Source organism: Cyclopterus lumpus, chromosome 1 (genome assembly GCF_009769545.1).
Source record: "Cyclopterus lumpus isolate fCycLum1 chromosome 1, fCycLum1.pri, whole genome shotgun sequence".
Taxonomy (NCBI): Eukaryota; Metazoa; Chordata; class Actinopteri; order Perciformes; family Cyclopteridae; genus Cyclopterus; species Cyclopterus lumpus.
In genome coordinates, this window is record NC_046966.1 from 1,860,472 (window position 1) to 1,874,629 (window position 14,158).

At 41.5% G+C, this 14,158-nt stretch overlaps 1 protein-coding gene across 1 annotated transcript in view; it reads left to right on the forward strand.

The window, feature by feature from the left end:
* The first annotated feature begins 149 nt into the window (after positions 1–149).
* LOC117729225 (ribosomal protein S6 kinase beta-2-like) overlaps positions 150–14,158 on the forward strand; it is a 14,294-nt gene continuing 285 nt past the window's right edge. Inside the window, exons 1-16 of the mRNA XM_034530097.1 lie at positions 150–426; positions 2,088–2,142; positions 2,378–2,415; positions 2,514–2,628; positions 3,158–3,226; positions 4,332–4,479; positions 5,012–5,069; positions 6,432–6,532; positions 7,135–7,225; positions 7,489–7,579; positions 8,346–8,453; positions 10,409–10,471; positions 12,803–12,880; positions 13,044–13,151; positions 13,299–13,411; positions 13,544–14,158. The exon at positions 13,544–14,158 is cut by the window's right edge and continues 285 nt beyond it. Of these exons, the coding sequence (XP_034385988.1) occupies positions 2,089–2,142; positions 2,378–2,415; positions 2,514–2,628; positions 3,158–3,226; positions 4,332–4,479; positions 5,012–5,069; positions 6,432–6,532; positions 7,135–7,225; positions 7,489–7,579; positions 8,346–8,453; positions 10,409–10,471; positions 12,803–12,880; positions 13,044–13,151; positions 13,299–13,411; positions 13,544–13,721 (1,413 nt within the window). The 5' untranslated portion in view covers positions 150–426; position 2,088 and the 3' untranslated portion in view covers positions 13,722–14,158. The remainder of the gene's footprint in view (positions 427–2,087; positions 2,143–2,377; positions 2,416–2,513; positions 2,629–3,157; positions 3,227–4,331; positions 4,480–5,011; positions 5,070–6,431; positions 6,533–7,134; positions 7,226–7,488; positions 7,580–8,345; positions 8,454–10,408; positions 10,472–12,802; positions 12,881–13,043; positions 13,152–13,298; positions 13,412–13,543) is intronic.

Here is a 14,158-nt window from a genome sequence, read left to right on the forward strand (position 1 = left end):
ACTAATACAACAAATATTTACTATTATAATTATTATATGTTGCTGTATTAATAATAATGTGATTATTGGCATTATTGTAGTTGTATTTGTTGTTATTATAACACCACCAGTAGCCGCAGTATCACCGTCGTCATCATTATGATTATCAGCAGCTGTTCCAGCTCTTTCCTTCCAGGACCTTCATGACCGTGATGACGCGAAGGGCTAAAGGGCCATTCAGCAACAATATCTCTGCGCGTCCACGTCGGACAGAGGAGGATGAAGAGAACCCAAACAGCTCTGTGTGTTGTTGCTCGGTTGGTCGACGGAAGGGTAACAGGAGCAATGGCGGCCGTAGCTGTCTGTGTATAGACACGACGTTGCGGTTTGGAGCTGTCAGCCTGCGGACAGATACACGTACGCCGGGTGAAGACGGATAGCTCTCAGGTGAAACGCTAGCTTACGTTAGCATGCTCGCGAACGCGCTACCTGTCTATCCAGCTGTCAACGCGGTAGCGGCTCGCTCGGCTACAATCAGCTGGTGACTACTTAGCAGGATAAAGAGGCGACCTACCAAACGCCCAGTCTATCTAACTTTAGTCTCATGAAACGTTTGCCGGGGAGTCAGCTTCCTCCCATACTGTTGTTATCTGGTTGCCTCCTGGTTAGCTTGCATGCTAAGTGTGAAGTTAAGCTATCCATCTTGAAGACTTTGATGCCGAGCCGTCTGTAACGTGTGAAGAATACCACTCAGTTTAAAGCCGCATCAGGCCGCATACAAGGCGGTCCGGGTCCGCTTTACCGTGGAGGGTGGATCGTTAGCGGGTTCACGGCTGGGTGGCGGCAGCTAGCGCGAGGTTTCGTGTGGGCCAAGTGTAGAAATCCAGACGGACGTGTGACCGGTAATGTGTCCGTAAAACCCGGACTTCGTGTCGGCGAACAACGAGTCTCTGGTCTCTTGTTTTGCTCAGGAGATGTCACGTGCATGGCTCATGGAGAGAAGCGCTACATGGGCCATGACGTGGTGGAAAAGTTGGTAGCGCGCCTGGTAATGTGACGGAACCAAACTCCTGTCTGTCGTAACACTTACGATCATTTAGCTAAGCGAACTACGTAAAAATTCATGGTTTACAGGAACTACCACTTTAACTACTACTACTTTTTATGTGAACTACTTATAAAGTCATGGGCCGTTTCTCAATCCAAAGTACGCGGAGTACAGCCTTGTGTACTTTTTTTGGTATATGTATGCAGTAAAAAGTTAGTCTACTGTATACAAATAAACTTGGTATAAAAATTAACATGGCTTCAGTTTACCAAGTAATCAATATGCTAGGTAATGACAAACAGTGTTGGGAAAGTTCACTTTCTACATGAACTAGTTCAGTTCATAGTTCACATATTTTAAAATGAACTAGTTCATAGTTCATAATTCAAAATATTGAACTAAGTTCACAGCTCCAAAAAATGAACTAGTTATTTTTTTCAATATGTTGGGAGCTATAATTGAAATCTCTATCTGTCTGCAATACCACTCTTGGCCTCTACGCAACTCTGCGCTCTCACACTTGGCAGGCATAGGGCTGAAACGTTCAGACAACACTGATGACAAAGACGTTCAAAAACGTTTATGTTTCTGGCAGACAATGTTCCCAACCAGTTGCATTCAGGGTCCAGCTGAGCTAGGCGTGCATAGTCTTGTTCTCAACTACATTTAAGTTCCCTGTTATATGCTTTTGCAAATAAAGTTTTTTTCAAAATTCCAGTGGAAACTTTCCGGAAAACTTTCCGCCCCTTTGCAACCCTAGTCATAACTGAAGTGAGCCTTTTGGCATATTATTTCCTTTTTGGATATCCAGAACAGATCGATTGTACATTTAGGGATATCTGCCATTGCATTATTTGTAGTCATTATTCTAATTTTTACTAGCCAGAATATATTCTGGAAATTCAAAATGACACAATGGATATCGCGTATGGTTTGTCATTTTGGATATATGATATTTAAATTATGACTAGGAACAACTTTATTGTAGAAATCTCTGAAATGGGAGTTTTTCCCAGCCAGAGTTCTATTGCAGATATTGATTGTACTATCTCTGTTTCAGGATGGCAGGAATGTTCGACATAGACTTGGAGACTGAGGACATCAGTGACGCCGAGGTCTGTATCCCCTAGTCATTGATAAGACTACTGCTGATTACTTCCCTGAAGTACACAGGAATAAGAAAAACAATGAATTTGCCTCCTCAGGTTGTTTCTCTCCACATCTCCACAAACGCATACATGATAGAATGTAGAATACATATCGTTGTGTTTTTAAAGTACATTTGGCTGCTGTGTGCAACCATTTTCTAACTTTGTTTAACCTCAGTGACTTTCTATTCCCCATCTGTAGGATGATGTCTGTGACTTCACTGTGACGGAACCAGAGACGTGAGTTGAGTTGACCATTACATTAAGAGGAAAGGCTCTCTGATACAGCAGGCAACTGTGTTCCTACCAATACTGTTCCCGTGTCCTGCTCATCCCAGTGTGCAGACAGAGGAGGTGGAGCTGACCAGTGAAAGTGTCAACAGAGACAGCGAGAGAGTTGGACCTGACTGTTTTGAGCTTCTTACTGTGCTGGGAAAAGGAGCCTATGGCAAGGTGTGTGTGTGTGTGTGTTCACTCTACACATGTTACCTTTTTTTAAAGTTAGAAATTTGTACACTTCCCTTCTTTCCTTTTTTTTCTAACTACTCCAGAACTAAGCATTAAGTAGTATTCATTAATGTATGGCATTTTTGATGTAAACAGGAGTCAATAAAGATTATTACATTATTATTAATCGTTTGAACACTACGTACAAGATACTTTACAGCACTGTTCTAATCTTGGTTGCTTTTTACAGTACATCTGTTAAACAGGTAAAACTATTTTTTTATTTTTGCCATTTTTTCTTATTTTTCTTTATCCTTGTTTGTTGTAATATTCATTTTGGCTACAAGAGGCTGAAGCATTGGTCCCTTTGACACTCGCGGATGTGTAAAATGTTAACACAGAAAAGAAAACAATTTGCACCACACTTGGAGAATGGATCACCATTGGATATTTCTTTCCACTCATGATTACATGTGACAAATCTATATATAAATGATTGATATTCACATTAAGACAAAATCTAAATACGTTTCAGGTTTTCCAGGTGAGGAAGGTTCAAGGTGCTCAGATGGGAAACATATTTGCCATGAAGGTTCTGAAAAAGGTATTTTGTCTCAGCCAACAGGTCCCTCCTCAGACATAACATGCCTGACTAACAGTTCAGGAAATTCTTCCCCTCCTCTATTCGTCATGCTTTGCTCTCCACACTATGTTTCTTCCCTTGCTTCTGTTTGTCCTTATCCATCGCTTTGTTTGTCCTCCTTTCTGTCCTCGTCCATCGCTTTGTGTTTGTCCTCCTTTCTGTCCTCGTCCATCGCTTTGTGTTTGTCCTCCTTTCTGTCCTCGTCTATCGCTTTGTGTTTGTCCTTTTTTTTTTTTTCCTGTCTATCGCTTTTTGTTTATCCTCTTTGTCCCTGTCTATCGCTTTGTGTTTGTCCTCTTTTTTTGTCCCTGTCTATCGCTTTGTGTTTGTCCTCTTTTTTTGTCCCTTTTTTTGTCCCTGTCTATCGCTTTGTGTTTGTCCTCTTTTTTTGTCCCTGTCTATCGCTTTGTGTTTGTCGTCTTTTCTGTCCTCGTCCATTGCTTTGTGTTTGTCGTCTTTTCTGTCCTCGTCCATTGCTTTGTGTTTGTCGTCTTTTCTGTCCTCGTCCACCGCTTTGTGTTTGTCCTCTTTTTTTTCCCCCTGTCTATCGCTTTGTGTTTATCCTCTTTGTCCTTGTCTATCGCTTTGTGTTTGTCCTCTTTTCTGTCCTCGTCCATTGCTTTGTGGTTGTCCTCTTTTCTGTCCTCGTCTACTGCTTTGTGTTTGTCTTTTCTGTCCTCGTCCATCGCTTTGTGTTTGTCCTCCTTTCTGTCCTCGTCCATCGCTTTGTGGTTGTCCTCTTTTCTGTCCTCGTCCATCGCTTTGTGTTTGTCCTCCTTTCTGTCCTCGTCCATCGCTTTGTGGTTGTCCTCTTTTCTGTCCTCGTCCATCGCTTTGTGTTTGTCCTCCTTTCTGTCCTTGTCCATCGCTTTGTGGTTGTCCTCTTTTCTGTCCTCGTCTACTGCTTTGTATTTGTCTTTTCTGTCCTCGTCCATCGCTTTGTGGTTGTCCTCCTTTCTGTCCTCGTCCATCGCTTTGTGTTTGTCCTCTTTTCTGTCCTCGTCCATCGCTTTTTGCCTCTTTCAACACAGTACTCCGTTCACTTGTCTTGTTTGTTTGTCTTTAGGCGAAGATAGTTTGTAATGCCAAAGACACGGCCCATACTCGAGCAGAGCGGGAGATCCTGGAGACGGTGAGACACCCATTCATCGTGGATCTGCTGTACGCCTTCCAGACAGGAGGAAAACTTTACCTCATACTGGAGTGTCTGAGTGGTAAGACAGAGGGTAAAAACATAGGGGGGGAAGACAGACTCTCTGTGTGTGTGTGTGTGTGTGTGTGTGATATATATAATTATAATCTCCCTATATATGTGTGTGTGTGTGTATATATATATATATATATCTCTCTCTCGCTCTCGCTCTCCCCCCCCCCCCCCCCCCCCCCCCCCCCCCCCCATTATCACCCGCTTATCCGGGGTCGGCTCGCGGTGGCAGCAGGTTCAGCAGGCCGACCCAGGCTTCCCTCTCACCCGAAACACTTTCCAGCTCATTCTGGGGGATCCCGAGGCGTTCCAAGGCCTCGGTGTGTGTGTGTGTGTATATGTATATATATATATATATATATATATATATATATATATATATATATATATATATATATATATATATATATACACACACATATACACACACATCAGGAGATCACTTCATTCAAAGAGGCGGAGAACGAACAAGAGGGATAGATGGGAGGAAGATTCTTTGACACTGATCCCACTCCTCCAGCTGTACTGTTGTTTATCACCAGGAGGGGAGCTGTTCATGCAGCTAGAGAAGGAAGGCATCTTCATGGAGGACACTGCTTGGTAAGGACACATGCTCCTGTGTAAATGATTGCCAACCGTCTGTGAAACGGCACGATCGGCAAACTAAAAAAGCACAGTATCTGAATTTAGAGATAATAATAACTTTATTTATATAGCACCTTTTTAAAAACAGGGTTTACAAAGTGCTCTACATAGAAGCAAGGCAAAACATAACATCAATACAAGTAAACATTTCAGAAAATACATGAGGCAAAGGAGACAATGCCATATAGGCAATGAACACAATAGAGGAATAGAAAATTACAAATGCAAAATAAAGCAGAACAGACAAACAGGGAAAACGAATAACTGCATAAAAGGACGACATCACAAAGCAGTTCTATAAAAATGGGTTTTAAGAAGTGATTTAAAAGAAGTTACTGATTCTGCTAGTCTTATCCCCTCAGGTAGGTTGTTCCAAAGTCGAGGGGCTCTGATGTCAAAAGCGGGAGATGGATTTTTGATTCATGCCGGAAAGGAGGGAGTTGCAGTAGTCGAGTCGGGAGAAAATGAGTGCATGAATGACTTTTTCCAGATTTGAGCGTGACAATATGGGTTTGATTTTTTTAGATTATTCTTAATTGAAAGAAGCAGGACTGGACAATTTTTTTTGATCTGTGATTCCAAATTTAAGTCAAACATTAGACCCAAATTTCTGGCAACAGGTTTTAAATAAGCAGCCAGGGGACCAAGTTGACTCTTGATGAGACTGGTGTTATTGTTTGGGGAACTTAATAATATGACTTCTGATTTGGAGTTATTGAGCTGAAGAAAATGTTGAGCCATCCAGCAGTTAACGTCAGAGAGACAATGTAAGATGCACTAATTGCCATTTTCAGAGCCAAGATTTTTTTTTTTTCTTTCGTAACCCTGTTATTAACATTATAAACAAACATATTTGTAGTTTTTCTTTCATGAGAAATTATATTGTACGTTTATAGTAAAATAGGGCTGCAACAACGAATCGATAAAATCGATTATTAAAATAGTTGGCAACGAATTGCATTATCGATTTGTTGTGTCGCGCGATTATTACGCCACCCAATAAGACGCGGAGATGTTTGAGTATATAATAAAAAACAAAAAAATTGAGTTTAGTGATTATTTCCCCCGTGGTGGACGGCGGAAATAATAACTGTTTCTAAGAGACAAGCCACGCCCCCCCCACCCCCCTCTTCCTGCCCGCCTGCATGCCGCTGCTCTGGCAGCGCTGGAAGCGGAAGTTATCGAGACGGAATCTCCACGTAAAAATTCAGCATGATGATACATTTTTCTCATTCCTACTTAATTAGTTATTAATTCCTAGAAGATCATTCTGCCTCTGTTATGACATGGACTCAAATCATTTCTGTCTGTTTGAAGCTTCTATCTGGGAGAGATCACATTGGCTCTCGGTCACCTCCACTCTAGCGGGATTATCTACCGAGACCTCAAACCTGAAAACATCATGCTTAATCACCAAGGTAACACACACACACCCCATGTTAAACAATGTGATCAATACGGTTGTTGAAAGTAAAAGATTCACTGTCTTAAAATGCAGACTGGTCATAAATATATCTTGGAGTGGGAAGGGGGTGCTGACATTTTTGTCTTTCAGAGTTCATGTGTAGTCTGATTCTTTTTGGGCTCAAACTTCCGTCCAATAAATACTTTGATCATTTTGCTGTATGATAATGGGTTTAAGCTTATGCATTTCAGGTGTGGCTTCAAACCCTCACAATATACCACTTCATTTTGACCTTCAAGAACCAGTGTGTCTAATAGTATATATGGAACGTACTATTCATAACTCTGTTTTCATTAGTGTGAGCATGAAACTCAGAATGAGTCTTTCAAATCAAGAGCAGGTCCTTTTTATGTCCGTCATGTTTCTACCGTAGCCTGGAACAGACCAACCGATCCCTGGCTGTTCCGTTTGTACGTCCCCTCAAGGCCACCGTAGTTCTCTGACAGGCTTGGGAAGGGAGGAGTGACACTGATGGTGTCATTACCTCTTACTTCTAGATTCTACACGACATGTTAACATGGATAGTTTAACTTCACCATGTTTTTCGTTTTGAAGGACACATCAAGCTGACCGACTTTGGCCTTTGTAAGGAATCCATTCATGATGGAAGCGTTACACACACCTTCTGCGGCACCATAGAGTACATGTGGGTAACAGTCTCACACACACACACACAGTCACACTCCCTTGAATGTGTGATGCGCTTGTTGATGCAGGAGTATCTCTGGCCTTATAGGACACAAACCATTGCATTAAAACGTGAAATGCCAAGTCAATATGTATTTCATCAAAAGAAACATTAACTGTGATTCAGCCATTTTGCTCCTCCAACACACATACTTACACATTTATTTACTCTGATAACTTCCTCACGCGCCGTCTCTGTGTGTCTCCTTTCTTCTCTACCAGGGCTCCAGAGATCCTGACCAGGTCGGGTCACAACAGAGCAGTCGACTGGTGGAGCCTCGGGGCCCTGATGTATGACATGATGACCGGATCAGTAAGTTGGAGGAGTAATTAATTCTGAGGAAACGGTGTCGGGGGTCCAGCTCTCTCAGAGTTTGCTGCTTCCGCCTTCAGTCCAAATATATGGAGGTTAATTGATGTCTCTAAATTTCCCGTAGGTGTGAATGGTTGTCTGTCAGCCCTGTGATAGCCCACTGTCAGTTGGGATCGGCTCGGCTGTGTCCACATACATAAGAGTCCACACTTGACACAATGCGACCTGCTTGATCGGATAGTGATTAGCTATATTACGTTGTAAAATGGTGGCTAAACAGAAGTAGATGCTATAAATTCTTCAGAATAAAAGCATTATATTGTTATTTTGGCTGTTTACTCTTCCATCAGATGACAAAAGACAATTTTAACCACTCTTTTAGTCACTGTACTGTTCCTTAAATCCACAATACAGACACATTTAACATTTATTGATACTGCAATGCATATTACATATTATAGACATTATTCAAACTTCAGGATGTTCTGAGGGCTGGTATTTTATTGAGACAGTAACTGTAAGAGAAAGAAAGCATTTCCGAACGATTCCTTTGACTCCAATAAGCCTCAGCTAACGGAACTCAAACAGAAACCTTCAATTGGTCCGTTTCTTCTTGTTACACTGTCAGTGGGTACATTAGCCGTTTCCCTCATCTGATATTACTGTGAAATGTAATAGTACCGCCCAACAAGGATTACTAGCGATACTGTTTATTGCTGCTGTGGATGGATTTCTAACTGCTGACTCTCCGGTAATTCTCCACCAGCCTCCATTCACAGCTGAAAACAGGAAGAAGACCATTGATAGGATCTTGAAGTGTAAACTCAATCTGCCGCCATACCTGACCATCGATGCCAGGGACCTCATCAAGAAGGTCTGTAAAACACCCACTCAAATGAGGCCAAACGGAGAGTTGGATCATGTTCTCAAACGGTTTATACATTGTTTTATCACCAATAGGTAGCCGTCGCAATCATGAATCAGAGTTGGCCATTAATTGTCATGCAAATAATTGTTATGAACAATTTTATTTCGGTTCATTTAGTGCCGCACAGCACCGCTAATGTAATGACAATGTCGACTAATGTGTCCAAACAGTGCGTCAGACTGTATTTTCAAAAGTGATTATGCAACAGCGAAACACGAAGCCGGTACCTGCTTCAGACTGAGGTCAGGAAGCACAGGGGAGACAAAGTTTGACCTCTATGGCAAAGGTGACGCTCACTTCGGGGTTACCCTGTAAATGCTAAATGGACTGTACTTGTATTTCTCTTAGTCATCCGACCACTCGGCGTGCTTTAACACTACATGTCATCAAAAGTCATACCCACTCAGCACTTTGAGTGCCACATTGATATGGGCGAGCGGAGCCGGAGATCAAAACCACTGATCCTCTGATGAAAGGCCCTGCTCTACCTCTGAGTCTATGCATTCACTAACTAATGCCTCACTTTCACTAGAGCTGCCGGCACACCAGGAGCTCAGATCACCTGACCGGGCCTTAGGCATCCACACTTTATTACAAAAGATCTGATATTTTAACTCTCAGTGTAAAAGCACAAGATGCGTAAATCGCTAAACCGGAGGATCCGATTGGCCACATTCTTGATGGAATAGGAGCATTTAGTCTTTTTGCATTTATGTATCATTTATCTGAGGCTTCCACCCTCCTCGATAGCACTCTAGTAGTGTTTGAGATGTTGTGTAGTGTTTTTTTTATTATTGAGCTAAAATGTGCTCGTCCTCAATTTGCCAAGTTTTGATAATCCATCACAAAGCCAAAGCAATATGAAAGATTGCTTTGGCTTTGTTGATGTGATTCTGCTAAAGGGCTGAGCCCAAGGTGAAGGGCTGAAATGGGATCCTCTTTGATAATCCGTGCAGACTGAATGCATGCTGGGGACCAAAATACCTGCATTTTTGATCAATCAATAAAACAGCATTCATCATTCAATTGTGTTGTTGGTTTGGGCACATTATTGGGGATTGTTTAAAGAACGATGGCAGCCATCTGTTTCATATGTAGCCTTGACCTCCCTTTCATCTGGAAAGGTGCATTGTCATGTAATAACAAACTAACCTCTTTTACCCTGCTGATGCTCTTAAAGGCAATGCATTTGCATTTGCATTTACCCCCAGTAAAATGGGGGTAAACGTCTTTGTGTGGTGGTACCTGGCTTTAAAGTAAATATTTTGAAAATGGAAAACTAAGCATATGCTAGGTTTTCTTCAGGGGCTCATTTTGTGAAGCTGTAAATCAGTCAATCGCGGCAGCACAGCTGTGTGTAGACTAGCCTATAGACTGTTTACCTCATTGGGTAAAACTACATTCACACCACATGGTCTCACAAGGTCTCCTCAGAGGATGGGATGTGAGCCAAGGCTTCTCATGGACTTGGGTTTAGATGTTTGCTAACTACCGTTTCCCCTAAATGGAAAGCTGCATAAAGTTTTACCTCCAGAAATGTACCTTCATTTGGTAGTTTACTATTTATTTATTTCATTTGACGTGTGAAATATTATCATTAGCAACAGTAGTTGCAGTATTATCATTATTACAGAGTATGTCTTTTGCACCTGAACAGATGGCATGTGTGTATGCAAATACCTAGTCTTTAATGTAACCATTAATATAGCAAATATTGTTTTTAATTAACATGAAAGTAACAACCAGTTAAAGTTACCATTGGCTACAATACAGTGTGGGCAGATTAAGGATCCATATATCCCTCTGTTTTCATTTAGTTATGTTCTTGATTGCTCATTAGAAACCATATTATGAAAACAGTCTGTAAATGATGTCATTTATTTTTGGCCATTTTCTTTCAGCTGTTAAAGAAGAACCCAGCCCAACGACTTGGCTCCAGTAAAACCGACTGTGCTGATATCCAGGTATCTACCTCAGGCTCCAGTAGCCTGATACCTGCTGTGAACATGGTTTCCTTCTCACTGGACAAGCTAAAGTACATCACATCCATGTGGGAAGGCACAGCAGATATCAGTGGAGTACTATGTTTCATTAAGTTTCATTTCATTAGGTTGCTATTATTCATAGAAAAGGTTTCAAATGCTCTCCCATCTCATATGGTAACTATACATCTTTTGAACATCTTGGTCTTATGGTTAACTCTAAAGACCCTGTCATAATTGTTATAATCTACAGACCGCCACAGTCTAACAGTGTTTTTATCCAAGAGTTTGCCGAACTTTTAGCCTATTTTATGTCACAATATGACATACATGTCTGCTGCCCGTCTCAGACTCTTGTCAAAAATGTATTGGACACTTTGGAATCTTTTAACCTCACTCAGGCAATACAACAACCGACACATTCAAAGGGTCACATCATCGACCTCGTCCTGTATAATGGTCTCAGCCCCGAAAACTTTAAAATTTAAGGATATCTGTGTGTCTGATCGCAAAGCAATTTTATTCAGTGTGGTTTTATCCCAACTTCCCACAACTCACAGTACACCTGCCCGTTGCCGGGTTTTTAATTCCATGTCTGCTAGCAAATTTTCAGAGCGTTTTACTGCTGCTTCTTTAACTGCTTTTAATCCACATTCTGGTACTGAGGATCTGGTCTCTCTTTTTAATCACACCTGTCAGACTGTCCTGGACTCTGTTGCCCCCTACAAGGTCAACGAGTTAAACAGAACACCACAGCCCTGGATAAATGAATCCACCAAAGAACTTAAGAGAGACTGTAGGAGAAAGGAAAGAAAATGGAAAAAAACTGCCCTCCACATATTTTATAATATTTGGAAAGAGGCAATGAATAACTATCAAAAGGCAGTTAAAGAATCCAAAAACCTCTTTCTTCTCCAATTTAATTCTAAACAATCATTCAAACCCCAGAGTCCTATTCAAGGTCATAGACAAGGTCATACCCCCCCCTGTCATTTTATTGATTTCTCACAAGAGATGTGTGAGAAGTTTTTACATTATTTTAATAAGGTAAATGAAATAAGACAACAAATGACCCCCCCAACCCAAGTTTTACATACCAGTAGGGACATTCAAAACTATTTTAGTCATTTTCAGCCTGTATCATTGCCCTTTTTATCCCAACTTATATCACACATGAAATCAGCCACATGCAGCCTTGATTTTATTCCTACTAAATTTCTTAAAGAGGTTATTGGCACTGTAGGGCCCAGTATTTTATTATTTATAAATAGCTCCTTAGCAAGTGGTACTTTCCCATCGATTTTTAAACATGCAATCGTACAACCTCTTTTAAAGAAACTTAAGCTTGATCCTTCTGTTGTTTCCAATTTTAGGCCAATTTCTAAACTTCCATTTTTATCAAAAGTTTTAGAAAAAGTGGTTTCAACACAACTCCTAGCTTTTATGAATCATAATAATATATTAATAATATATGAGCCAGCTCGCAGCCTTAGATCCTCCGGTGGAGCCCTTCAAGGCCCTTCAAGGCCCTTCTGGCCGTTCCAAAGTCAAGGCTTAAATCAAAGGGTGACCGTGCTTTTGCCATCAGAGCCCCTCGACTTTGGAACGACCTACCTGAGGGGATAAGACTAGCAGAAGAATCAGTAGCTTCTTTTAAATCACTTCTTAAAACCCATTTTTATAGAACTGCTTTTAAGTGATGTCATCCTTTTATGCAGTTTCCCCTATTTTAGTTTGTCTGTTCTGCTTTATTTTGTATTTGTAATTTTCTATTCCTCTATTGTGTTCATTGCCTATATGGCATTGTCTCCTTTGCCTCATGTATTTTCTGAAATGTTTACTTGTATTGATGTTATGTTTTTACCTTGCTTCTATGTAGAGCACTTTGTAAACTCTGTTTTTAAAGGTGCTATATAAATAAATGTATTATTAAGTGGGATTCACATCCACAGCAGGACCTTTACTAGCAAACAAAAGAGGCCAGGCTTAATCCATACAAGTTAAAGTTGAATGCTATATTGTGAATCTTCCCACAGCTTCACCTTGCCTTCAGACTGTCGTTCTGCAGGAAATGCTTTTTTTAGTTAATTTGTGTTCTTGTGAGCTCAATGAATCAGAACTAACCCTTTTTTAAAACAAACAAAGTCACTCAATAATACAAACGAGCTGACCAATCGATGCAGCAGTAGACCAGCAACTCAAAGTGTTCTGCAAAGATTTACAATAGACGATATTCGGGATTGATGTGTACATGTCGGCTAGAAATTGGGGTCCACAGAGAATGTAGAACTTATCCCGATTGTTCCACTGCAGAAACATCCGTTCTTCAGGCACATCGACTGGGCTGAGCTGCTGAACAAGACGGTGGAGCCGCCATACAAGCCACAGCTGGTAGGTCATCAGCTGTCCTTTGGTGCCACTTGATGTTATCGAATGGCTCGTTGAGGTCTCATTCTGTCATCACTACAGCATCTCTTTCATGATCTCGTTCCATTCTGATACACCTTCACATCAACCGATGCCTCTCTAACCGTTTTCCCATCCGTCTCCGTAGCAGTCGGACGAGGACGTGAGCCAGTTTGACACGCGCTTCACGAGACAGACGCCCGTGGACAGTCCAGACGACACCACACTGAGCCACAGTGCAGAGCTCGCCTTTGCTGTGAGATTCTCCTCTTTATATTTAGGCTCCAGTACAAACCACAGTTTACTTGATTAATAGGTAGTCAATGCACTCTTTTCATTTTGTGAGAAAGCCAGTAGTGTGGTGACATTATCCATCTATGATTGAGTTATCATTTTCTATCAGGGTTTCACCTATGTGGCTCCGTCGGTCCTAGAGAGTCTAAAAGAAGGCTTCTCATTCGAGCCTCGCACACGAGCTGTACGTCAACACAACAGCAGCCCCCGCACCCCCATCAGGTAATATACACACACACAGATACACACACACACACACACACACACACAAGATACTCGTCGTTTCCTATTGTCCTCCACAAAGAAGATGCATAAGATGATACATCCTTTTCATAACTTCTCTATTTCTTTCAGTCCTCCAAACTTTTCCTCAGCGGGTCCTTTCAAGTCTCGCAACGATGGGGAGTCGTACCTTTTCTCTCCCACCCCTCCACCGGCGGCTCCGGTTCCTGCCTCCCTGGAAAATGGAGCTGCCAGTCAGCCAATCAGGACGCCCGCGAGGAACAAGAAGCAGAATGGACATCGGAGATGAGGACTTCTGTAAAGACTTCAGTCAGAGTGACATTTTTTCAGAGTGTATAGTAAGTGTTGAGGCACCAAGCTCAAGTGTTTTTGCTGACATCGTGCTTTTTTTTTGAGGTGGTTTAATTTAGAGGTCGCTGAAAAGCCTAACTGAAAAGTGGAAAGCTCTCCATTTTCCTTTCTTTCCCAATCCACTTTGAAAAGGAATCCAGTAGTCGTGGGGCTGTTTGCCACTTACCGATAAGTAAATCCCTCTACGCAGATCTACTGAATCAACATGGTATTATCAGGCTTTTCTTTCATTTGTCTCAGATGGTCACTTTATTGCATAAAGCTTACATTTATAGTTTCCATATGTCTGCACTGATATATGGGTAACGATGACTTGACATCCATATTTTCTACAAGAAGCACTGGAAAGAGGGAAACCCTACCAATGATTCTTCT